The sequence below is a fragment of the Daldinia decipiens genome (genome assembly GCF_022478715.1).
Source record: "Daldinia decipiens strain CBS 113046 unplaced genomic scaffold F4813scaffold_28, whole genome shotgun sequence".
NCBI classification, from domain to species: domain Eukaryota; kingdom Fungi; phylum Ascomycota; class Sordariomycetes; order Xylariales; family Hypoxylaceae; genus Daldinia; species Daldinia decipiens.
Genome location: NW_026054571.1, coordinates 230,999 through 256,352, shown reverse-complemented (window position 1 = coordinate 256,352; position 25,354 = coordinate 230,999). Strand labels below are relative to the sequence as shown.

General features: G+C 47.6%; 6 protein-coding genes across 6 annotated transcripts; 5 read left to right on the top strand and 1 right to left on the bottom strand.

The window, feature by feature from the left end:
- Window positions 1-8: 8 nt before the first annotated feature.
- F4813DRAFT_381932 (PAP2-domain-containing protein) lies at window positions 9-777 on the bottom strand (the record flags this gene model as incomplete). The annotated part of the gene is made up of 2 exons (XM_049245732.1): window positions 9-659; window positions 724-777. The coding sequence occupies 2 exons, from the start codon at window positions 775-777 to the stop codon at window positions 9-11; spliced, it is 705 nt and encodes a 234-aa protein (XP_049097612.1).
- Window positions 778-1,681: 904 nt separating this feature from the next.
- On the top strand, window positions 1,682-4,032 carry F4813DRAFT_157536 (RWD-domain-containing protein). Its single transcript, XM_049239036.1, has 3 exons — window positions 1,682-2,408; window positions 2,472-3,193; window positions 3,340-4,032. The coding sequence occupies exons 1-3, from the start codon at window positions 1,838-1,840 to the stop codon at window positions 4,015-4,017; spliced, it is 1,971 nt and encodes a 656-aa protein (XP_049097611.1). The 5' UTR covers window positions 1,682-1,837; the 3' UTR covers window positions 4,018-4,032.
- Window positions 4,033-13,303: 9,271 nt separating this feature from the next.
- Window positions 13,304-13,680, top strand: F4813DRAFT_157268 (uncharacterized protein). The gene has a single exon (XM_049239035.1). The coding sequence runs from the start codon at window positions 13,408-13,410 to the stop codon at window positions 13,609-13,611; it is 204 nt and encodes a 67-aa protein (XP_049097610.1). The 5' UTR covers window positions 13,304-13,407; the 3' UTR covers window positions 13,612-13,680.
- A 1,721-nt stretch (window positions 13,681-15,401) lies between these two features.
- Window positions 15,402-17,666, top strand: F4813DRAFT_381930 (p53-like transcription factor; the record flags this gene model as incomplete). The annotated part of the gene is made up of 3 exons (XM_049245731.1): window positions 15,402-16,255; window positions 16,339-16,701; window positions 16,850-17,666. The coding sequence occupies 3 exons, from the start codon at window positions 15,402-15,404 to the stop codon at window positions 17,664-17,666; spliced, it is 2,034 nt and encodes a 677-aa protein (XP_049097609.1).
- A 1,867-nt stretch (window positions 17,667-19,533) lies between these two features.
- On the top strand, window positions 19,534-20,784 carry F4813DRAFT_366724 (uncharacterized protein). The gene is made up of 2 exons (XM_049244076.1): window positions 19,534-19,858; window positions 19,917-20,784. Exons 1-2 carry the CDS (start codon window positions 19,833-19,835, stop codon window positions 20,716-20,718), a joined length of 828 nt encoding a protein of 275 aa, XP_049097608.1. The 5' UTR covers window positions 19,534-19,832; the 3' UTR covers window positions 20,719-20,784.
- Window positions 20,785-21,083: 299 nt separating this feature from the next.
- Window positions 21,084-25,173, top strand: F4813DRAFT_366722 (N1221-domain-containing protein). Its single transcript, XM_049244075.1, has 7 exons — window positions 21,084-22,043; window positions 22,097-22,239; window positions 22,292-22,380; window positions 22,427-23,272; window positions 23,322-23,637; window positions 23,690-23,819; window positions 23,870-25,173. The coding sequence occupies exons 1-7, from the start codon at window positions 21,325-21,327 to the stop codon at window positions 24,654-24,656; spliced, it is 3,030 nt and encodes a 1,009-aa protein (XP_049097607.1). The 5' UTR covers window positions 21,084-21,324; the 3' UTR covers window positions 24,657-25,173.
- The last annotated feature ends 181 nt before the right edge of the window (window positions 25,174-25,354 follow it).

Sequence of the window (25,354 nt, the reverse complement as noted above, 5' to 3'; positions counted from 1 at the left end):
TGAGAAGTTTACTTATGTTTTCGCTTTGCTTTTTGTGCTGTTTTTTTATCATCCCATTTCTCCCAGCCGGCCTGGCATAGATCTTCTTCCACAACGAGATCCCTGACGCGGAAGAACTTGGCTATAGGCGTGTCCAATGCCCATGCTAACCAGCCAGACCGCCGTATTATAGTCGTAATAACGAACCAACCCACAGCGCTCACCACCCCGGCGGCAGTGCCTACTAGAACCTGTTTCTCGGTATGGTAGTTTAGGTATACCCTGCTCCACGCAACCGCAGCCGCCATGCCCAGCCCAATCGCGCTCCATCCCGTCCTCTCAAGCAGACTCATCGGCGTGTGGTTCCGCTTCCTGACTCTGGGACTCGGCGGTTGGTGTCTAAGTAGTAGAAATAGGGTTATCGAGACGGCGAAGTACGCGACAAATTGCGCGTGGCTGCTCGGCATACCGTAGCCCTTCCCGTTCATACGGCGCGGTCGCTCCTCCTTAATCAATCGCTTAAGCGCGAAGTTGAGGGCCTCGCAGGCGAGCTGGCCCGCGAACAGAAGTGCTATTTCGATCTCGCGGGTCGACCAGATTAGCGTCGCGTACATGACGCATAGTCCCTGGGGGATCAGGGCCAACCAGGCGCAGAGGTAGGATATAGGATCGGAGGGGTCCTGTAGAGTTGGGAGACTCTAGTTAGCTTTGGGATGGGGTCCCGGCAGACGGATATGAGCTCACATAGTGGACGTGGGTGAGTGATAGAGATGCCAGGGGAACTGGATCGTCAGACATGCCGGATATATTGAAGGAAGAGGCGAATTTGTATGAGGTAGCTATTAGTGGCAGACTAGTAATTGGAATTATTTTAGCAACGCATCGCTTTCAGCGCACAATAAGTTTGGGGATGAGTATTAAAGCGAGAAATCTGTACGAAGTATAACTAAAATATAATATGATAGAAGTGGCGTTTCCGTCTGATAGGAGATCAAGAGTCGGGCTCCAGTGCCAGACTAGCCTGTCTGACGTCCAACGCTAACTACCTAAGTCTACCAAATTAAGCATTTAGGTGGTGTTTTCACGATGTTATAAAAAGTTACGGTAGAAGATCTACCTCAGTTCTAGCAAGGGTCTAAGACAGTTTCGTCATTAGCAAAAGCGAAAGGCGGTCAGCTGCCAGCCAGTCGGGCAGAAATGTACACACTGCGGAGATAACAAGTGCGCTAAACCTCCTAAGCTCTAGCTCTAGGTTAGGTAGGTTAGGTAGGTTAAGTACAATACCTACCTAACCTTAAGAGGCTTGTTAGGTTGCCTACCTTATGTAGCTGCTGTTGTAATACTTAGGCGTCATAATAAAGTTGCGCCTTCTGCTCTTTTGCCCCTCACCTTCAATACATATTATCGATAGGCGGTTATGATAACGGCTGTAAGCTTCCTTTAACATCTTTCTGCCCCACTGCTCTTTTTCGCCGTTCGACTCATACCGTCTCTCACATTGACACCACTTTCAACCCTGATCCTAATTTTGTCTCTTGTTCCTGAGTACCTAGGACCTAGCCCATACCTAATATAGAGGATAGATTTAACTTTTTATTTTATTTTTTATTTTCTAATGTTCTCTTGGGACCTCTAAATCTAAACGTCTTACGCACCACTTAGAGCATAATATTCAGGTCTGAGATTCAGATACTAAGTTTAGTAGCTTGCAAAGAGAGTGCAGTGGCGGTGAATGCTCACATTGCCCGGCCGACGAGAGGAAATATTATATTAGAAACACAAACCCATGGAGATGTCCATAAACAATCACGTCTACATGCGCCTTTATGCGAACCGGTGACGTGAACCATAAGTCAAGATGGCGGAGGAAGACATTCGTCAAGTTGAGCTATCTACGATAGCATCCATCTATCCCGAATTACAGGTCGACGAAAATGACCCTTATAAGATATCAATCGAGCTGCCTGTGAGCTTAGCAAATCCAGTAACTGTATTCTTCCTAGCTGCCGCTGGAGGCGCGCCTTCGGTCGAGCCAGTGCAGGGCCAAATCCCAGTGGTCACAGCCGTAGATTCACACGCCTTGTCAAATCTACCGTCGTTGCACGTTGTTATACAACTTCCGGGTGAATACCCCCTAGAAGAGCCACCCCGAGTCGATATTTCGATTGAGCCTCCTTGGCTGCCAGAGGATATCTTACACAAGCTCGAAACCGAGGTGGTGACACTGTGGGAAGAAATCGGACGCGATCAGGTCATATTTACATTTCTCGACAATTTACAACAGTCTTCTGAAACAGTCTTTGGGTTAGTCGACGATGATGGGCGTTTAAGAATTGGGTTAGAACACAAGATAGAGATCCTTGACTACGATATTAAAGCCAAGCAGAGGGCTTTTGACAAGGAAACTTTCATTTGCGATATCTGTTTAGGTAGGTAAATACCAAAAAGGAGGCGATTTACTACATATGCGCACGACTAACACTGGAGATCAGATCCTCAAAAGGGGAGCGCTTGCCACAAGATGCTCGACTGTGGCCATGTCTTTTGCGTACAATGTTTACAGGCTTTTTATAACAATGCTATTATAGAAGGCGATATAGCTTCTATACGATGTCTCCAGCCAAAATGTGCCAAGGAACGGGAGGATGCTATTAAAGGTTCTATTAGGAAAAAGAAAGCCAAGACCTTCATCAGCCCTAGCGAGCTCTTACAAATTCCTCTAGAGCGAGATATGGTCATGCGCTACGTTACGCTAAGACACAAAAATGAACTCGAGTCGGATAAGAACACTGTATATTGTCCTCGACCGTGGTGTCAAGGCGCGGCTCGATCAAAGAAGCACAGGAAGCCCGAGGGGCTTGAATTCGTCGAACCGTCCGAGTCCGATATAGATGACATCGCGGAGGACGATACGGAGAAGAAGGAGTCGGCCCAAGATTTAATTGCTATCTGCGAGGACTGTGGATTCGCTTTCTGTACTCGATGTCGACAGTCGTGGCATGGCGAATTCAAATATTGTATGCCGCAAAAAAGAAAGGACGAGATCACGGAGGAGGAGGAGGCGTCGCTGGAGTATCTGAAGACGTACACCACCCCGTGTCCTACCTGCGATGCTCCATGTCAGAAAACACAAGGCTGCAACCATATGTGCTGCTTCAGATGCCAAACACACTTCTGCTACCTCTGTTCTGCTTGGCTCGACCCTTCTAACCCGGTGAGTGGAATTCTGATATTTCCATGTTGGACATATTCACTTGCCCCTTTAGAGTGCATTCGACAGTTGAGGATTCGGGTTTAGCCTTAGGCTTCGAATCGTACCTAAGACTTGAGAATGGCAATGGCTAACCCTAGGCATTACAGTATCAACACTACAACGTTCAACCCTCAGGTGTGAAAAGCGCCTGCTACATGAGACTATGGGAGTTAGATGGCGGCGAAGTTGTGATCGGACACGAGGGGAATGAGGTTAGAAACGTGGCCGCTGTGCCTGACCGAAATGGACAGCACGTAGAAATTGTTCAACAGCGCATTGTTAACGAACCTGACGAGGCTGATGGCGAAGCGCCAGTAGCGATAGAACGTCAACAACCGCGGCCAGGACCCGGCCAACGCCCACTGCCAAGGGACCAGCCTAATGGAAGAGTCGCCGTGGCCCGTGAAGGACCGCTTGTGCTCCGAATCGAGGGCGACGTACCGCCGGCTCAGGGTATAGTGCGACGTCGTCAGCCCGGCATTCCAAACAACCATGGCGAAGTCCACGCCTTCAACGTGGGTCTGCGAGGGGGCCGAGGAAATAGGAGAGCCAGAGGTAGAGGTAGAGGCCCCGGGGTAAATCGGCAAAACAACCGGAATCGACTTCAGGGGCAGAACCAACAAATGAACAACAACGGTCGCAACGGCCAGAATAGGATGGGGGAGGGCGATGTGCTCCGCGGAGACGGCCAACTAGATGCGAGAGACGAAGCATGGGTTCGCCAATTCGTGCAGCTGGCACTTAACGACCAGGAAGATCTGGTCGAAGATAGTGATGACGACTAGACAGGGTGGCCTTGATAGGTTCAAATCGGCTCAAGGCATTAAGCATGCGAGGCACGATATTCCTAAGATGGTAACAGCACAAGCGCAGAGGCCATTTATCTTTGCGAATTTGGCCACACAATAACTCGAGTGTATCGAACTCCCGAAGGGAGGTGACCAGAAGCGGACGTTAGCTGGTAGCGAATGGGGCTTCATGTTGCATCTCTAGCGGCCTCCGGCAGCTGTCACGGGGCAGGTTCTGCCTGGCACGTTTAACGAATCGCTTTGTTCGTGCTAAAGGTACAGCGGGCTGGCTGAGATAGGCAGATCTCGCCGGCTCGCAATGTTACGCCGAAGTGACATTTCTGTTGATGTTTAAACCGACCCCCTTGAAAAGGCTCTGACGACGACCCGACCCGTCCCCCTTAGCCCCTAGCGAGCTGAGCGAACGGTATGCACATGTCGACCAGGCAGAACTTACGCATTAAACAGGGGAAACGAGGGACATCGCTAATAATAAATATGTCTAATATAGCGTACGTGTGTTGAAATACCGTAAGCCCTCAAAATAACGTATGTGTATATGTGTCAAGTATGTCACAGCAACATCGCAGGAATGGAATCACGCTCCATCCACTTTCGCAACAATCATATTTCTGCGACGAGATTTTCTTCGATGCGATCGCTAATGGTGTCGATGTTACAACCGCACCGCCCGCCGTTCTTCAGCCGTCTCTGCCGGAGGAGCGTCATGGAGGATCTGCTGTGTGTGTGCTGTGCTGTGCTATGCTGTACTGCCTACCATACTTCTAGTTTGCTTACCTCATAGTATACCTATCGACGAGTCTTACAACTCGCATAGCTCTACCTGATACTCTCGGCATCACATCTTCTTCCATATAAGCGCTCTCCGTAATACTTTATGTAATCTGACATGTAGTTATGTATACATGTTGAGTCGAATCACCAAACTCCAACCCCCTTGTCAGGAGATCTCTCAAATTTTCTTCTTTCATGACTCGTGTATGTATGTATGTATGTATGTATGGATGGATGGATGGATGGGTACATACGCGTATGTACCCGCGACGATCTGTATGTATGTTGCTCTGCAGCTTATCATACCATTACACTATCTACCCTTACTTACATACATACCTACATATGTACATACATACACAGCGGCAGGGCCTTGTCGTCAGAACCTCAGACGAGTTTGTGGGGGGTTCTTGCGAAGGGGAGGGGAGAAGAAAGGTACGTTAGATTGGAGTGAACCTGGTCCCGTATTTCTTATGGCTGTTAATTGGTCGATTATTGCAGCGAGTGGGCGAATTCTGATTCGCCTCCCCTCCTTGAATTTTTTTTTTCTTTCTATCTTTTCGTAGTTTTTTTTTCCCTTTAAGGGAAATACATAGGAATAAGATCGGCTTCTGTTTTTGATATTCTGCGTACTACCGCAAGTAACCGGGGTCTTGATTACTTATTGATATATAAACCGAGTACGGCTGGTTTCGGGTGCTGCTATTAGGGACTTTATAATAATGCGGCCTACATACATAGGGGTGATCCGTTGGCTATCTTCTGCAACGAAATGAGACTGGCGATTACTGGTATTGTGTCCAGTAGCTATAATAGCGATATAAGGTCCAGTTAAGTCTTGTTGAACAAATGGTTATATTAATATAGTAAGGATATCTTTAAATATCCCCTTCTAGGCGGCCCACAAGTAAATTGCTCTTTTGATGAATATGGGCAACATCCCGGGATGCCACATGCTTCACCTGCATGAGCGCAGCAGCGGTCGACTTTCGAGTACGGGAACATCAAGATTAATCAAAGCTCGAGCACGGTGGAGGAACACGGCATCGCAACGGACGACTCTATCAGGACTTGGTGGTGCAGCTCAATTACTATATTTGGATGGGTCAAGACAAGATTACACAGGCACGTAAAGAAAAACAGGCAAGGGGGGAGGGGAAGGGGGGGAGGGGGGGCTAAAGGTTGGCTGCCATGCCCCATCATGACTGGCATTAGCATGAGAATGGACGGCTGGCTGGCGTCCGCGCGCGGCGGAAATCGTCGATAGCGTCTAGCTCTACACGTGGGAAGATATACAACGTAGTATAGATAAATTGAAAATGGACTCGTCGACGCCGACAGATTACCTAGAATAGGGATCGATTGGGGGCCGTTTTGACTGTTTTCTGCAGGACGGTTGACTTGGCTGCTTGGGTTGGTTGCATCGATGCCCACAAGGGAAAGAGATTCGAGCTAGGACATGGGTGGATGGGCACGGGGGGGTTATTTTTCTTGTGAAGAAGGAAAAAAAAAATAAGAAAAAGAAAGGAAAAAAAGGCTGGCGGCAATAAAATTGGAGCTGGTGTCATAACGTCCATACGTCCATACAGCCAACCCATGGCAGTCCACGGCCAGCCGCAATTTGGGACATCTTGGACATCTCCTTGGGGGAGAAGCACCACCGTCGACGGGCTTGGATTGGCTGGGTTAAACTCGGGGGACCTCTCTAGGCTAAAGTAGGGTAATGCATAACGGGTGTCCGTATAGCCTCGCCAAATCTCGGCAGCCTGGCCTAGCGTGGGCTTATGTTGTTATAATTAAACTAACCTAGGGAAGTGGCCAAGTGGGCGAGACGAGACGAGACGAGACAAGATCAAAACGAACGAGTTTGCCTTGTTGACGATTATACATAACTAGTAAGGCAATTTCGAGGTTTCAAGGTTCTTGTCTAACCTAGACAGTTCGAGACCTGTCTCGATACATAGAACCTGAACTCCGTCCCTCTGTCTTATCTTTGTTATGAGGTAACTACATGTAACTATATTAACTTCCATGGTAACTTGGTATTAGTTAACTAGTTAGTTAATACTATTGCTATACCTATCCCCATACTCCTAGACTTAGATATATGAATGTAGTTATTTTGTACTTACATATACCATGTATAGGATCCGTATCAGACATGTACAATACGACGCGCTTAAAACAACTTAGATGATATATTAGAATTTAAAGGCTCGGATCCTGCGGCGGCCAGACGTTTTTTTTGCGGGGTAAAAGCGATTAGAGTCGGGAGTTGTCAAATTTTAAAACTCCTAACGGGGCGCCGGACTGCGCTTCTCTTCATATATCGTATTTCCCCTTTTGGCAACTGTTAGAGTGGAGACTAGCGCGCGTACATAATATGATGTATAAGTGGGTGTATGTAAGTGGATGTAAGTGGGTGTAAGTGGGTGTAAGTGGGTGTAAGTGGGTGTAAGTGGGTGTAAGTGGGTGTAAGTGGGAATATCTAGGTTAAGAGATATGTATATGCAGGTATGTATATATATAGGTATATATATAGGTACCTAACCTATCTAGGTACAATTCCATGTACGTGTAATTACCTTTGTATATTATTGTACTTTTCTATATAAGAAGAATTCAGTGAAATGTATAACCTAGTGTAGTTACTATGTTAGGGACTGACTATGTACCTAGGTAGGTATGTATATTGAGGAGTGGACAATCTCCAAATCCACTTTCTATACAACTCGAGATATCGCCGCCATCCGAACAGGCTTCACTTCGAGGTCCTCGAAATAGTATATTACCTACATACACCACTACACACACACACACACACACACACATGCTCAAATAGAATGTGCTGAATAAAAATTTAATAATCTCTACTAGGCTACTTGTAAGCTTATTTAGATAAAGTGCCCCAAAGCGACGGGAAAGGCTGGGGGGGCCAAGGGAGGAATTACAACCAAACAAGACCGATGGCTTGCTTATCTGTAGGGCTGCGTCAGCTATACGACGGCGGGAAGATCCAGGTTGACAATCCAACCCAACTGTTTCCTTATTCGGGACCAGCCTTTGCCAACTTCAGGTAGTGTGTAATCAGTTCCGTGAGAGGGAAGCAACCTTTTTTCTGCAAAACGAAAACCTGATTGGCCGAGACTTACTGAAGAAGTCTCGAATATAGTACGCGGCAAGGCGGCAGAGGAATGAAGGACGAGAGATAAATTTTTCTCTTGGTGGTGTAGTGTGGTGCAGTGTAGTGTAATGTAGTGTAGTGTAGGTTAGTTGATAGGTAGCTGGTAGCTGATAGCTGGTAGCTGATAGCTGGTTGGTAGCAACATGTGGCCTTTTAGAGTTGGGGTTCGTGTTCGGGATGTGAGGGGATGTGAGTGCGGGAGTAACCTTCATTTGAAGTTGCCTTCTCTATTAGATGTGATGGGGGGGTGAGATCAACCAATCAGAGACCGGGTAGCTGTTGATGCCTTCTTAACTGGGAGCTCGTGCCGAGATGTTCGACAAGGCTGTCCGGGCAGTAAAAAGATACGAGACGTAGAAAAATCCTCCTAGCTTCGGCTCTCTCGTCGCCTTCTAGCTGCGGTGGGTTGGTACATAGTATATTTATCTGAATAGCGGAATAACTCCGTGTCCGTGTCTCAACTATCGTAAGTTTTATTTATCAATATCATCCACATGTATCAGAGGTTATTGCTATGTATGCTAAGAGCAATAATGTTAAATAATAACTTGTCTCGGTCGTCGTGTGTATATTAATAAGTTGATAAGTTGATAAGTTAATAAGTTAATAAGTTAATAAGTTAATAAGGCGAACCATACAACTACAACCTCGCAAGATCCCTCGAGGCATCGAATCGCTAGATCAATGTGTTCTATGGATTCTATGTATGTACGGATGTATGGAGGTCACCCATTCTTACTATGCGTACATATGTGTATGCATGTACAGCCTGCATACATCCAGCTCTCGTCATGTACTTCTCTCCATACTCCTGTTGACTGACGGACATGCATGGCCTGCTGCATCAGTGCATACAGCCCCGCATCACGACTGTCTCCTATGGGCTATCACAATGATCTATGGCCTGATCCCAAGCGCGCTAAGCTTTTCCCCTTTTTTATTTATCGACATCCAACTCTTCTTATTGATTAACTACTCCGTAATCCGTACTTGGCCCGTCACGTACATGTCTTCGCGCAAGGCGGACTGAGACATTCACCGTGTTCTTTTCACGACCTGCGTATTAGATATCCACCCAGTTGTAGTCGTAGAATTGCGAATCTTGCACCATACATCAGTCCAGCATCCCTGCAGCTAACCTCTTTCCGGGGTTATCGCCGGGTTTTCTACTACATACATACATAGTACCTACTACGTACCTACTATTAAGGTGCCTCTCTTGAAAATGATGGACCCCCTTGTAAGCCGCGGTTAGGGAGTGACGAAACATGAGCCGTCGACGGGCGGCGGCTTAGTGTATGGTCCCGCAAGATCAAAGATCAACTCCTTCGCGGGTACCTGCTTACACGTGTAAATCCCACGGGGCCTGATATGGTATAGAATATAGATTTAATCCTTGAGATTTAGGTTGCTGAGTTACATTATACCACACATGCTCTTTAACGCATCTACATATGAAGTCGAGAGGATCGTCGCGTAGGTCTATTATATATTACATGGTATCTACCTACCATGTAAGCCGGGGTCTTGATAGATCTGCCCGCGTCGGTCGAAAGAAGTCTTGGTATTTAATAATGCTACACCCCGACTTTCGCGCGCCGCGCCGCGGCGCGAGTGAACAGAAGAGAAAGAGGGCAAAAAGTGTAAAAGTGTACATAAGATAGCCCCTCTAGAGGTTCCATCCTATCATACATATGTGTACCTGAAATTCATCTGTTGCGTCATGCTAACGTGAGATGTGGCACAACCTTTTTCAGGGAAAGAGATCGCCAACGGCCTCGAGGCGGCACAGACGGTGTCGTACAGAAAATGGCGCGTCGGCTTGTCTTATGATTTGACCAGTCTACTTTTTCATCGAGACCACCCCGGCGAGCCTTTTGGTCAGGGCATGGATGGGGATGGGCATATGGATATGGATATGGATACATATGGATATGTATATGGGACCCAGAGCTCCACTCGCGAAAGCATATCGCATCCTTCGTCGTAAGGATCAGAAAGGTCGTACCTAAACGACAGGAGCAGCTTGCCAAGCTAGCAAGGCTGCGTGGTGTGTGCGCGTCTATAACGTTATGTACGCAGGTATGTACATATGCTGGTGCTGGTGTAAGCTTGGTCTGCTTGCTAGGTATGTATGTACGTACAAGCAAGTTACTGAGATCGTGTTGCAACCGACTAGGTTAGCGGCAGTCGATGATCTTCGTTCGAAGCGGAGTCTACTGGCCGGTCCTACTGCCTTGAAGCAGGCCAGACGCGCACGCCAGCCTCTTTTCCTTATACATATATGTTAGGTACTTACATATACATTACATAGGTATTAGTTAGTATGAGCTGCTATGGATTCCAACTCGCCTTGCCTCATTTGCCGCCTCACCCACCGGCACCGCGGCAAGATTTACCATAACATTAGACTATCTACGTACAAAGATGGATCTAGGTCTAACACGTTTTGGTCCCTTTTACATACATCAAGGATACGTATCTCGAACCATATATTCTCGATCGATAGATAGATACACTCGCTCAGGTCTGGATCTGCTCGTTTCATATGTATGTAGATACATAGCCCCGTCTAAGTATATCTCCGTGCCTTGCTGTGCTGCGACCGCGGAAGCCTTGCGTCGAAGAACCATCGCCTGTTCTCAAGCCGTTCGTTTGTCTTTCTCATCTGCCGCGATCTGATCCGCTGTACATCAGGTATGTATGTACATATGCCCTCCCCACCTCTCTTCGTCATCATTAGATCCTTGCTGCTCGAACCTGATGTCGACGACGGCTCGCGCCAGATGTTCCTTTTCGAGCTTTGATTCCTTCTGTACATAGTAATACGTATATCATTAAGTATACCAAGACGGGCAACTGCTTCTCTTTAGGACAAAGGTTACATCTCCGCGCACTTGGACTGTTGAAACGCGGGCGAGGCAGGCATATATAGTGAACCCCCACCAAATCCTCTAATCTTGGTTATGAGGTTACCATCCCGTAGAACGACGACAATCTTGGGGAATATCTTGGGGAATAAGCATCAAGAAGCATAGGCTACTAGTAAGTTAGCTACAGCTTTCGCTATCGCGCCAACGTGCGCAACACACCGAGTGCTACTAAGCTAGTTAGAGCTTGACGACTGTTACCAGTCAATGAGCTCTCTTGTTTACACGCGATTGTGGTTCGTACAATATTAGCTGCATCTCGGATAGTGAGCTCCTCCTACTGGCAAGGGTTCCTAAGTTTGGTTCAGCATATATTAACCACCACATATTACCATTATAGCCCGGCCCCTTTTTAAGATCATGGTTTGAAGCGTGTGGCAATCTCGGGTCAAAGTAACCCTCGACCTCGTGAAAAGGGCCCCCAACCAATATCACTTATCATGTACTTCTAATAAGTTAGATAGGTATTGTACCTATATCAGAAATGCCCTAAGCTATCAGTTAGTTAATAATCGTCAGAACATCCGTTCAAAGCTATACTACGAACTAAGTTTAATGAAAATCTCTTTTTTTTTTTTTTTTTTTTTTTTTTTTGCCACAAGCTTCGAACCGCTTGACCGCTTCATTACCCAGGAGATTTCACACGCTTCTCGAACCAAAGTTTTGCATCTCTACCAGTCCGGAAGTAGACAAGACTTTGTCCCATTTAGTCGTCGACACTGACATCAGGATCCACACGCGTTCAACGGCTGTGGAGTCTACTCCGTGTTGGTGATTTGACCTAGCAGTTTTAACTACTCGAAACTAGAGACCTTAGAGATGACTTAGTGAAAATGCCCTTGAAACTTCTGGAGGCCATGGTGCGGGATCAGGGGGAATCTCACTGCCGTAACCGTAAGAATATACCCAGCAATTGGAGACTCGAAGCAACCAAACCACATGGTTTGGTAGTCGCCGTATGTACGTATAGTACATATATAGTACGGTAGCTATCTGACCTGCCCCTACGCTGCAGCGAAATGCTACTCTACCTACCCATCTATTATGTAGATGTAGTGTATCAGGTACGTACGGCTGGCATGGCTTCTGGCAGAAAAAGAGACGAAGGGAAAAATGTCCGGTAACATTTCCCCTGACTGATTGTTACCAACCTGGTCCCTGTTGACTTCTGCTAGGCCTAGACTATGTAGGACCAGCCCCAGTCAGTTCGTGGAGGACGACTAGGTACCTCGGTTTAGCTTCTTGGCTTCTTAACTTATTTTACTTAGGCCACATACAAATCGACGAAATATCTGGCGCGATCTGCCGACTTCATTTTGGTTAACCTAACCCTCTCTGGCCTTATGTTGAGTCGCCCATGTTGATACAAATATGATACATATCACTATCGTCAGATTAGGAAAACGAAAGCTTAGGTACCTACCAGGGACGACGACAAGGACCTTGTTTTGTGGAGGCGAGTTTACATACTAATGCCTATTTGATATGCCCAAAGCTCCCAAATCTCCGCGGCCACGCGCGTACTCTTACCTATCTTATAATATCGATGACGGTAATTAAAAATCAAATATCTTGCCACTTTGTGCGCGCCGTCATCGCAGTGGTAGGCAATAAGAATCTTGAACGAAGAGGGCGGCTGCCAGCTCGTCACATTGGAGTTCGATATCACCTGCATCGCTTCGCGAGAATGGCATTCTATTTTAGAATACATGTACAAGCACCACACCTGCTCTTGCGAAAGACGAGCTGTCAAATGATATGCGATCGCTAAAGCGCGGTCGCAAGCGAGGAAGCACTCGACAGGGCGCGCGGACCATTACACAATATCTACGTATATGGCTTGAGTAAGCGGACAAGGCATACCTTTGGCCCATGACCTCTCTGCAGGCCTTTATTAGTACCGGCATAAGTGGCCGTTTCTTTAGAGGATAGGTAGAGGATATCGCTTCCTCTGATCAGCTAGGCCTTTCTCCAATCAGCCAACCAGTAATTCGGCTCGCGGCTAGAATGTTAGAGAGATAGAGAGTCCCCCCGTAGCGAGTACCTACATAGTACTACGATGTAGTGTAAAGGATGCGGCTGTTACGCCGATTCCCGTCTTATAGGATGCTTCGACGAAAGCTGTGTCGTTGCTTGGGGGCGACTCTGCCAAAATGTACTCCAGTCCTATCGAATGCTGTGGTACCCTCCAAGAGCTCTAAAAGCTTACATGGCCTATGGCCTCCGAAGTGGCGTGCTGAGCTTGTGTCCAGCTGTGGATCGCTTTGCTAGGCACGCTGATCCAAATCGGGAATGTGCTGGGTGCTATGTACGGGCGTGATCTGTGCTATGGCTCTGTATGGCATGTAGCGTAATGGCATTGTTAACCTCCGCATTTCTTAGCCTAGGTATGTAGTCAAGGCTTGTCAGGGTTTGCTAGGCTTGCTAGGCTTGTTAGGGACCTGCTCAACTCGTCCTGCCAATTGTCTATCGTAGATTATGAGCAGATATTCAACTCGCCTTGTAGCCACTTATCGTTGGCGTGGATGGCTGCTCTTGGTCCAGTTGACTTATAAGACAGTTAACGGCCATGCTAATGCATTCTATTATCTGCACTCGGCCCACACACCTCACCCTTCTTCCCACGACAATTCGACAATTCGCCAATTCGACGCGCTTCATCTCGGGTCTTTCTCGCTGTAAAGCCGTCGAGATAATCAAACATGCAAGCGAAATTCCTTGATATTGGCATCGTCTCTCTGTCTATTGCTTCTCCATCGCCGGTTCCGGTTCGTGGGCCGAAACCTATCCGTATCATTCCCTATATCAGCCCGTCTGCTATTAACAAGGCGGCGAACTCGTTAGCAGCCTCCTTCCTGGGCCATTAGCAGGAAAAGGCAACCTCGAGATAGGTAATGAATACCTACATGACATACAAGGGTCCAATAAACTTGTGTGCGCTTTTTGCGAAGCGAGCTTACTGGATCCCCGCCGTGCCCCCCTTGTCGCCAGGCCAGAGAGCAATCTCGTGAACCGATATTTTTTACTGTACCGTAATGTCTGGTACCGTACCCACCACACCCCCATGCTCCCGCGCTTTTCCTTTCTGGCTCTTCATCGGCGGATATGTCCAACGGCCTTTCTAGAAATTAGCGGGCCCTCCTCTACGTACCCAGCTAAAGCCGTCGGAGGATTTCCTAACTGATCAGTATCTCCCCTGTTGGGGGCCAGGGCAAGCATTGGGCAAGACGGAGCTGCATGGAGGGGCTTTTATGTATTTTACAAGGGGTATCTTGAATGGCTCTCTGCTAGCCTCTTGTCGATAGGCCCCCGTGCCTCCATATGATCCATGCTCTTTTACATCTCTACCTGCCTACTCTGTACCCCCTCCATCCGCACTCACATACGCACATCCTCTAGAGAAGGCCTTGCCATCATCTTCATCCGCAATGGCTAGGCCCGTTTGCCGGTGGATTTTGGATTTTCGGAGGAGGGTACAGGATCGAGGTACCTTAGCCCCTGTCATAGTCGGCAGACAAATTGAAGGTTATTATGGGGCAATACTGTCGTTGAATGTCTTGTCCAGCCAGTACTGTACAATCTAGCCAGCTTGCGCTTACATTCATTGCATGTCTTCAGCTCTCTTCGCTAAAGTTCTGACTGTATCTTTGTAGCCGTGAGGTTCAGAAGGTTCAGAACGCTCAGGCTTCCTTCTCCTGTTGTCTTTGTCAAGTGAATGCGAGGGCCAATGTACTATCTGTTTTCTCTGCCCATTGATAGCTTCCAACGGTTGGCGCTTCTAAGGCCTGAAGGAACAAGCTCTTGTAGATATTGTCTGGGGCCTATCAATCAAGTCCCGGCTAGGACTGAGAGCCCTGTATCTTCCCCCAGCCAGATCGCCATTAGCTCCGTTCTCCTTCCCAGTCGGGCTGCATGCACTGTACTCTAAACCCATGTCAGTTGTAGGTGCTAAAGGTCTCTGCACCAGACCCCCAAGTCATTTCTTGCTCTCTCATTGACTGGGCTGGGCCATCTCCGCTTGGCTAGGGACCCGTTAACCGTTAAACATGCCCCCCAGGGTAATGGATAATACCGTCCTCTGTACAAAACAGTCCCCTCAGAGGCAACATCTATCCTACTGTATCTCGTTCCATCCCATACAAGTACACTTCGGCCTGCAACCTTACCTTCTTTCAACGTTCACTTTATTCTGACTTCACCTACCTGTACAAGGAAAGTGAGCCATTTCCTATCAAGGTGTTGTCTTTCGACAGGAACTTGGACTTGGCAAGACAACTAGTTTGAACATCTGTGAGCCATTATTGCTGCGAGGCTAATGTTCTGAGTAAAACGTCTTATTGTCTGGAGGGGGAATAAAATTGAAAAGGAAGAAGAAGTAGAAATTTATCAGCCGGTGGCGCACGAGTACAGGTCTTGGAAGCGCGACTGGGACGTAGGCTCCCATGTCAGCCACAACAACTTTGACGGCGACCATGGCAGAGTTGAAGCCGGAGCCAGCGCATAGTAGTCTTTGGTCGAACTATGGCGGTCCGGTGTCCTTGTCAGCTCGATTCCCTAATACCATGGAGTCGAATCTTTCGCACCCGTCGACGACATCTTCGCAACATCCGGGCCGGCCCCGAAGCAGCCACCCGACTATCGATCACCCTTACCCGTACCCTAGATACCCGCAGGAGGAGTCGGATGGATTTGACAGATACCCGCAACCGTCTCTAACACAACATCACAGCTTCCCTAACCTAAAGAGGCCTCACCAACCTGGTGAGCACCCGCCGTACCAGGAGATTGTGCAGGACTTGAGAGACGACGGGTCGAAGCTCACTGTGAACCATGATCATAAGTTGCTTTCTTTCCGGAGAGTCCAGGACAAACACACCATCGTCGACCAGCATGGGCGAATGCAGCAGCTTGAGCTTACTGCGCAGCTCCACGGCATGTTCTTTCTCTCGGAAATGCCTTCAAGTACGAGCGACGGCGCGATTCTGCAACCTGAGCTAACATGCTATCGGAGAAACCTGTTTCAGATCAGTGGTTCGCTCATCACACCGCGAGGCCAGCTCTCAGTGATTCTCCCCGAGACGGGCGAAACAGTCCCCGTGAACAACACCGAAGTCACCATCTCCGCTATCGAGTCCGTCGATGGTCATCCCGTGAGGCTAATCGTCATTCCCTGGAAGACACCACCGCCGAATTCTCCGGAACTACCCCAGACCCCGGACCAGGAACCTCCATCGTTACCACTAATCCCATTCCCGGATGATGGACAGGAAGCGGAGGGCGAATATGCTGTATATCCTATCGGGTGGCGGCGGCTGCAATTCAGAATGTAGGTTGTCTGATTCAGGGGTCTTGATCATCCCACTATAAGGCTTAGTCCTCTAGTTCAATAAGCTGACGCAGATTCCATAGAGCAACGGCAAATAATGGAAGGCGGAAAGAACTTCAGCAACATTTTGTGCTACACCTAAAGGTAGTAGGGACATTAGCAAACGGGTCGAAGGTGGTTCTAACAGAATCTACAACGGCACCGATCGTAGTTCGGGGGCGAAGTCCGCGAAACTTTCAGGCTCGAAAGGAAATCCCTCTCCTGGGATCTAGTGCCGGCTCGCGGGGGCAAGCATTGGTTGAAACAGGACTAGGCATTGTTGCAGGTCCCTTGACTGTAAAGCCTCAGGACCCGAAATTGCGTGGCTTGAATCTGGAATTACCGCGGACGGCGTTTACTTTCAACGCATCAAAGCTCCCTGGGAGCCCGATGACGATGAGGTCCAAGTAAGTTCTTCTTTTATCCCATTTCGGGGGACTTACATCCTACTTTAGCGGAGCAAGATACAATGCCTTGAGGTGAATGAGACGAGTAGATAGGAGGCTTTCCGTTGACCTTTTCATCCTGGAGATTGGAGCTGACGAGAGATTCTAGTTCGTACCCCAGTTGGAATCCTCCTAGCCAGTTGCCCATGTCCGGAATGCCGACTTCGGCTACTGCCAGCTACCCGCCAGCGAGTATACCTGCCGATTCGTACCAGAAAATGCCACTCTCAGGATCATCGAATTTCACACAGGAGCCACAAGAGATGCCCATGCAGACGTCGATGCCGTCGATGCAACTTTCCCTAGCCGCAACGGAGCAGCAGCCGCCAGCAATCCGGACGCAATACGCCTACGTACAGGGAACCTCGGCTCCGCCTCAGCTCTCAGTAACAACAACGTCGATGGGCAGCAGCTCAGATCACAGCAATCTCAACGTACCGCGGTACATCGACTCGAACCCGAGGCCAACTAAGAGCCCGCGTCACGGTAGCCACCAGTCCGTACCCAGCACCAGCTCTATAAGCAATAGCAATGACACATCTGAGTACCGGTACGGGCCTTCAGGGTATGTACCCGTGAACAGCAGCTCCAGCGAGCTCAACTCGGCATCTACATACAACGCTGACAGCACGAGCAGTGGACAAACCGGGCCTGCCTCCAGTGCTCCTTCATCGGCAGGTGGTCACTCTCACCATCAACAACCTCAATCGCAACAGCCGCCACCTCGCGATTATTATCCACCTACGACATCATGGACAACGACTGCAGGCGAACCCAGCAGCTCCACTGCCCACTCATACCACAATAGCGCCGCGACGGGCAACGAAAGCAGTAGACCGTACGCATTTCCGAGCAAAAGCGATCACCCACCGGCGCCTGGGAGCTATGCCTCAACTTTAAACCATTATTCATGGAGCCCGACGTGAGAGTTAGTGCTTCAACATAATAAAATGAGGAAAACGATCAAAGTTTATTGAACGTACTTCTCATTTTTCCATTGTGGATCGGTTATTCGATCACGCTGTGCGCGCATTGAGGGAATGCGCGTGTGCGAATAAGAGAAGGGGTCAACTGCTCTCGTTGCCATAAAAAGCGCGACTTGTATTGCATGTCGCCTGTATAGTATTTTAATGAAAGCTGGATTTTGTTTCTTACTCGAAACCCGCGGTGGAAGAAAAAGGGACAAGCTATTTTCGAAATTCCAGATCCCTTACGGAGGACATGTATAGGGCTACTGGGGAGGCAATGTTCGGAGTGACGGAGTAAAGAGGAGAGGGCGGAAATCATGGTCTCCGTGCTGAGAAGAGGCACCATTGCTGCGGTGGTTGTGTATCTGGTGGTTTTCTCTTATATCGATGCTCATTCGTGTCTTTCGCTAATAGCGAGCGCGACCCTCTCGGCCATCTTGTTTGGGCATATAGCATACACGCCAATGCTTACAGAGACGGGTCGGTATTGAAATATCCGGAGTTGGTTTCCTGTTTCTCGTATTGTTGTCGTTATTTTGAGTTGGAAATCGTCATTTGCTATTCGATATCCCCCTCGTTCGTATCATACGTACCATACCATACCATTACCATGCAGTATCATCGACATTACGTCCTATACAAACTGGCACAAGCGATCAGGGCGACCACAGTGTTATCTCTCCAGCGATCAGGACTCATGTGATATGATAGGCGGGGTTGCTAGAGTGGTAATTCGTTGTTGTTGCCGTTTGCGATGCCCGTTCCCGTGAATTAAGCGGCGGGAAAGAAGAGGCTAATTCTGAATAATATCGATGTTCATCTCGAACGCCAATTCTGTTCTTCCGCTTAGCACGGTAGCATGGTCTGGCTAAGAAGAGAGTGTTTTGTCCAAAAAAAAACATCCGAGCGCGAGGTTTTCTGGGCGCAGTGGTCACTGTCCAAGCTCCAGAAGCGGGCAAAAAATGAGAATTGTTTTTAGAAGGCTTCTAAGACAAAATCTAGGATTACTGATACCTGTACTTTAGTAAAATAGTAAAAGTGCGGAACTCACAATCTATATAGCGTTGGATGGTTTGTGGGACCTGGTTTTCAGCTTTCAGCCGCTAGGTCTTGTATTGTATCATACCAAGGCACACGGCGTCTGTCCGTTCAAGCTAAAGCCTTTCATTTGCTCGTTGTGTCTATCGTCTTTTTAAGTGCGGACTATTGCTTCACCATTATTTAGTGACCAATTTTTCATGGGTATAGAATGTAGGTGTGAAGGAAGTAAGCTGAGATGGGACTCCATAAAGTAACCTCGGGGAGCTTCCAGTGCAAAGTCATTTACAAAAACTGTGTTAGCGATTGAAATATAAAGCTATGATTTGTTGGCATTAATTTTGCCTTGGCTATATTTACGAATCAATGATGGGATAGAGAGGTGTAGAAGAGTAGAAAAGAGCAATCGAACTAGCAACTGGGAAATTAAATTACTACCTACCTTAGGTAATATAGTAACCTAGTAGCTTATTCCTGCCCGTTTGGTTACACCTATACATTTACTTTTTCGTGCCTTTTTCCACAACTACCCCCTAACATGTACTTTCCTTCTTACCTTAGGTACCTACATATGTAGATAGGTACTGTGGTAGGTACTCTGTTAGGGAGACGGGTGTAGTATCGCTAGTTAATCTAAGGTAACACGAAACTCTAACATACGGCCGTTACTAGCTTGGAGTTTACCTAATGTACGAATTGGCTGAAGTACATATGTAGTAATACGTGCTCAGCTAAGATTACCTAGTGCCGTTCCAGATTGTCGGGACGAGAACTGGTCATGCGGGCGCTCATCCGTTCAGTCCGGTGCAGATAGTGGCTGAAGAAAATGGCCCCCATCCGTACACGTCCATATTCGTACTACTTAGGTTAGCTTATTTGAGTACCTAGACTTTTTTTTATAGTGGTCCAAGCTTCGCAACAACACTTTTCAATTCTTTCAAACTGCCTACCTCTTAGGTCGCACATACGACCGGTCTATTATATGAAGCTAGGCAGTGTTAATTCATAGCAAACACATTCGATCAACAACTATTAGTTTTCAATTCTACATATCTGGGACTGGAAATCATATTAACTACTTCTACTATGTTTGATGTTCCTGATGCTAAACGGTATGTGATTTTTATCTATTCATTGTTTTCATTTCGAAGCTAATAGTAAACGCGAAAGAATTCGGCGGGAAGAATTATATGATTCTGCCTCAGATGAGGAGGCGCCACATGATGATCAATGGGTTTCGACCTTGCGAGAGAAATTAAATGCGCAGTTCTCTGGTTTACTGGGTCTCAGCTCTGTAACAGATGGAGATACTAGAGCACAACAAGTCCCAGAATCTCACGAAGGAAATGCAAATGAAACCCTTATGGATGGGGATGACGTTAAGGAGTCCCAAGAGGAGACCTTTACATTCAGGTTATTTCGGGATGAGGAACCCTTGCGGAAGGTAGTACTCGAACCCCAAAATGCTGGTATGGAAAAGGGTGGCGATGGCGCTTTCGTGGTTGCTAAACGGCCGATCTCATACTACTTGGCTGGGGAACTGCCACTTGAAGCTACGGATAGATTCAGGATGGCTGCAGTTAGCGCGGATTACCTCTTCCAAGACGCAAAAAGGAGACGGTGGGGACTTGAGAAGCCATGGAAAGTCACAACTGTCACTATCACTAAAAATAATAAAATGAGGGCTCCGGATAGTTCTGTTGGCAAGAACGCAGCTGCTGATGTAGAAAAGAAAAGAAAGAGGCCAGGGAAGAAGAGAAGAATTATTCTGAGAACGCGTGAGAAGGCAAAGAAGGAACAGGAGGAAGCTGCAAAACAACAAACAGTAGAGAAGGAAGAGCACCTGAAGGACAAGAAAAAGAGACTGAATAGACAGAAAAAGCTAAAGCGGAGAGCTAAGGAAAGAGAAAAGAAACAAGGCGTGAAGGATGACGCGGGTTCTGAGCATAGTAAAAGGGACAGTTCGGACTAGGAGGAATAATTAAGCCAATACCTTATTTGTGATATTCAATATAGTTGGATGTTAAGGAGTTCATAGGTTAAAAATGTTATAATGATTAGAAGTTATTATCATCGTGATCTCTATTAATAGTTATCATTTTGGGTTTCTTAATCGTACCTACCTACCTACCTAACCCAGGTATTAACCTACATATAGGTATGGACATACATAAGGTACCTTGTTATAGGTACCTGTCTATCACAAGCTTACGCCACACTACAAATCTTTCTGTGCGTCGCATGCATAATCAAGCCACATATTTTTTTTAAAAAAAAATCCCACCTAAGGTCATTTAAGCTTTATCAATTACATTTAAGGACATCAGGTACGTACCCCGTCAATCTGCCCACTTCATCTATTCACGCCGTGTCTTCTAAGTAGGCCTACTTCTAAGCAAGCAAGTATTCTACGTTTCGGCGCTCTATCGTCTTAATAATTACTTCTTTCTGTATATCTTTGACAACTTCTCACGAATCCTTCTCTTAGCTATGTGTATGGTCACTTGCAATTCCACTACGGTTATGTACCCTTGAAGGACAGCTGCGATCTGAGCCCCGCAACGCGTCTCCGGATATAATGAATTCGTTGTGGTCGTCAAAAGCTGCCGAGGATGGTGCTAATGCACCAAAGGCATCGGTGGACGTAGCAGATACGGGGGTTGCTGATGTCGGACCTGGAATAACGAGCGCAGCGCCTAGCCAACAACAATCTATGCGACCTCAGATACAGCGAAACCAAATCCAGTCAACCCCGCCTGTACAGGCCGCAAGCAGCCAGCCGCCTGACTCTCTCTCCCTAGCACAGCTACGACGCATAGTGTCCGAATTCCCTCGTTCTGAAGCCGCCGCGTATGACTTTGAATATTCTGATACAGCACCTCACGAGGAGGAGATTGACGAATGGTTTGTCTATCAGCCTTGGCAATGGATTCGGTTGAACGCTGCCCAACGGGCGTTCGAGTGGCAGTGGGAGCACGATATAGCAGCTAGAAAGGATGAAATTACTTGGGATGAGGCAGACGATGAGGCCAGGACAAACTTCATCCTACAGGCACTAGACGGAGTTAGAGCTAGTGATGCTGCCACGCGTGGCGCTGCGATAGGAAGACTTACATATCTTGTCCTGGGCCGGTGGACAGATACTGCTGGTTCGCCCCAAGGCGACAGGACGAATCCCCGAAGCGTTGCAACACCTGCCCAGCTTGCCGCAATGAAATCTGGTGTCGAGTTGATTGCAGAGTGGAACGGTATTCTCGTTATATGGACAGCTTTGCGCAGCGCGTTTGAGATATTATGGTATTTTATATCTACTAAATTTGGTGGCTATTATCATACTAATACTTGTGCAGGTTAGATGAACCCCAGAGACCGCAAGGGAGTAGCTTGGCGGAGGCACAGGACGAATTGATGAATTTAATGACCATAATGTATATGTGTATACAGGAAACGCTTAACGACCCGGATGGAATGATAATGGTTTACGAAAAGCTCCGTGAGTGTAACATTATTGAAGTCATTTTGGGATGTTAAGCTAAGAGTCTCAGTGGAATTAGAGCCTCATCTCACAACATTCATGCTCACAGCTTCCGCCAAGCTGCGATGGCAAGAATTAAACGTTGTGCCGGCTCCTCAGGTACGACACTTTCTAAGGCGACTCGAGTACCCTGCTAATTAACTAGACGCTTTTGTTGCTATGGAAGTCTATCCTTCTGGAGTTCGGTGGAACTCCAGAGATTGAAGAAACGAAAAGGGCCCTTAGGGAAACGGCTACTGACGACAAGGAGAAAGACCTGATTATGGCGACACCTCTCGACTATCATGTTTTTCGACAAGAGATCACATCAAAATACCCTGCCTATGTACCTCCTCAGCCAGTAATACCCCTTGAAGCAGACAACACCTCTCTCCTACCTCCGCTGCCCAATCACCCTACTAGGAATAATGGATCGAATGGTATACTTCCTGCTCCTCCTGGAACGCAGAATGGAGGCGCATCTATCCTCCACCAACCTGTTCACATTGCGACGCCTGCGCCGTCTCCTCCCCCATCTCCGGCTGCCGGTGGTAAAGGAGGTAAGAAACAAAATTACCAAACCAACCAGAACTTCCCTTTCATGTACCCTCCATTGGATGCCACCAGTAATAGCGCAGGAGGCAAGGGTGCTGCTGGCCTTCAAGATTTCCTTGTTGGCCGTAAATGGGAAGGCAGTGATGTACCCGCATCCATTCTCGAGGCTGGCGAGTTGTTCTCGAAACGAGTGCGCATGACCCGAGCTACAAGGCAATTGTGGGAAGAGCGCGAGAAGTTTCAAAAATTCGAGAGGGGATGGGATCCCTCAGATGATGACATAGAAGACCTAGACCTGGATGGTCTTAATCTTGACGACGATGTTGATGATGATAAGCTTCTGGAAACCATCGAGAAGAGAGAGAAGAAAGCACGAGGCGCCGAGATCGACTATGGTCCGGACCCAAATGTTGATCCAAGGGTCAAACGACGATTAGAAGCCATCGAAGCGTTTTACGTAAGTGATAGTACGTTTATGCTAGTGAATTTCGACTGACTATTGATAGGCTGCTGCTTTGCCTCAACTACAGTCATTGATTATAGTTCTGATGAAAAGCATATTATTCAATGTTACTGCTTGTATTGCTCTCCCTGCTAATAGCCAGCAACAATCACAAATACCAGGGGGCAACCAGCCCCGCGTTAATGGCGGTCCTGGTACAAATCGATCGCAGGATAGTTCTATGGGAGCTAACAGCTCGATCAACCCAGACGGTTCCGACAGTTCCTTGGAGGATTTGGATGCTACCAGATGTAGAGAGATTGAATCGAAAGCCGCTACGGGTATCATTCTCCTGCTTATGAAATGGCTCAAGATCTCGCGTAAGTAATACGCATACCAGTTCTGGATTTAGTATACTAATTGCCCGCCTAGATGTTTTGAAGTTTGAATACTTGGCTCAACTACTACTGGATTCTAATTATCTTCCTTTGGTTCTCAAGTTGTTCGCACATCAAGATATTCAACAAGTAGTCGATAGTAAAACCGACCGCCTTGAACACAGGTAAGGGCTCTACAACTACTATACATTTCGACATATCTCACAAATCTTAGTTTCTTTCAGTTCTGCAACGATCGTGCTCATCCTCCAGAAAAAGTACTGCAAGAGCCAACAGAGATCGACGGGCCAGAGGAGGAAAGCGAGGACGATGCGGCGCCTCCACCCATAAAACGGCGACGATCGCTGCACGAACAAGTGGCCGAAAGCAGCGAGCTCGCGAACAAGACAGAAGGGCAGCTCCCCGCTCGTCCTGAAGTAGACGAATTAGGCTATCCCGTAAACCCCCTGCCCAAGGAGCCTATCACCGATTTTTCGCGCCGAAATTTCTTCGCCCTCATCAATTACCTGCGAATCATGCAGAAGATATGCAAGAACAAAGCGCATCGCAATTTACTACTCGTACAGTATAAATCGTCAAATATCATAAGGAAATCACTCAAGGTACCGCAGACCGAGTTACGACTGTACACGCTGAAGCTCTTCAAAAACCAGGTCCCGTACTGTGGTCGTAAATGGCGGCAAGGTAATATGCGTGTCATTACAGCGATATATTTGCATTGCCGCCCAGAGCTTCGCGACGAATGGCTGGCTGGTAGCGATGTAGACGCGGAAGTTGAAGAAGCACTGCCGCTCGAGCAAGCCCTCCGGAGCTTGACACACTGGTTCAACGTCCGGAGGTACCCGGATCAGATGGCGGCAGATATTAGAGAGGCGCTACGAAACGAGCAAGACTTTTTCAAGCGCGAACTCGAGAAGCTAGACGTGTGGGCCGATGTCGGGCAGTTAGACAATATGAACGCCGAGTGGGATCACAATGGACACGGCTCTGCATATGGTTGAGTTTGGCGGAGTATTCGACACATCTCTTAGGACCGAAGGATTATCCCTATTCGCGAAGTTTTGGCCGTTTGCCTACTTACTGTATTTGGCTACAGTACATCCTATTTAGATGCGACCAGGGTTCCATCATGGATATATGTTGGGTCCTCGGCTGGTTATCAAATTGCCCAGGTAGTTTAGGTACTTTTTAAGGACGTAGGTATAAACTATTATACTACCTAGGTAAGGTATACGGGATAGATTCGGGGTTGGTGGGCTACGTTGGGCCCGGTAGTACATAAATCTGGATTCTGCACTCAAGCGGACTCGCAGGCCTAGCATGTACATGTACCGAAACAGCATGTCAAATAGCCCCGTTGGATCGACCTTGCATATACCTTAGGTACTAATTCATGATCGTATAATGCGCAAAATGTGCGTAGGTGGCTTAGCCAGCTTCTATGTACTATGTAGTATTGGTTAATAGTTGGATGCGATATAGAAGCTTAAGCAAGTATGGGTAAGGGTTAGTTTAGGCACCTAATGTAGTCTCCCTATTGTGTTCCTTGGGGCTAGTACTTGATTCTGTCTTATACATGTCCAATGAATATCGCGATGCGGAGTGCTGTTGGCGCCAGCATATCATAGCTCCGGCGAGGTCCCCAATCCTTCAGATACAAATACCTACCTAACCTAAAGTACATAATATACATGTATGT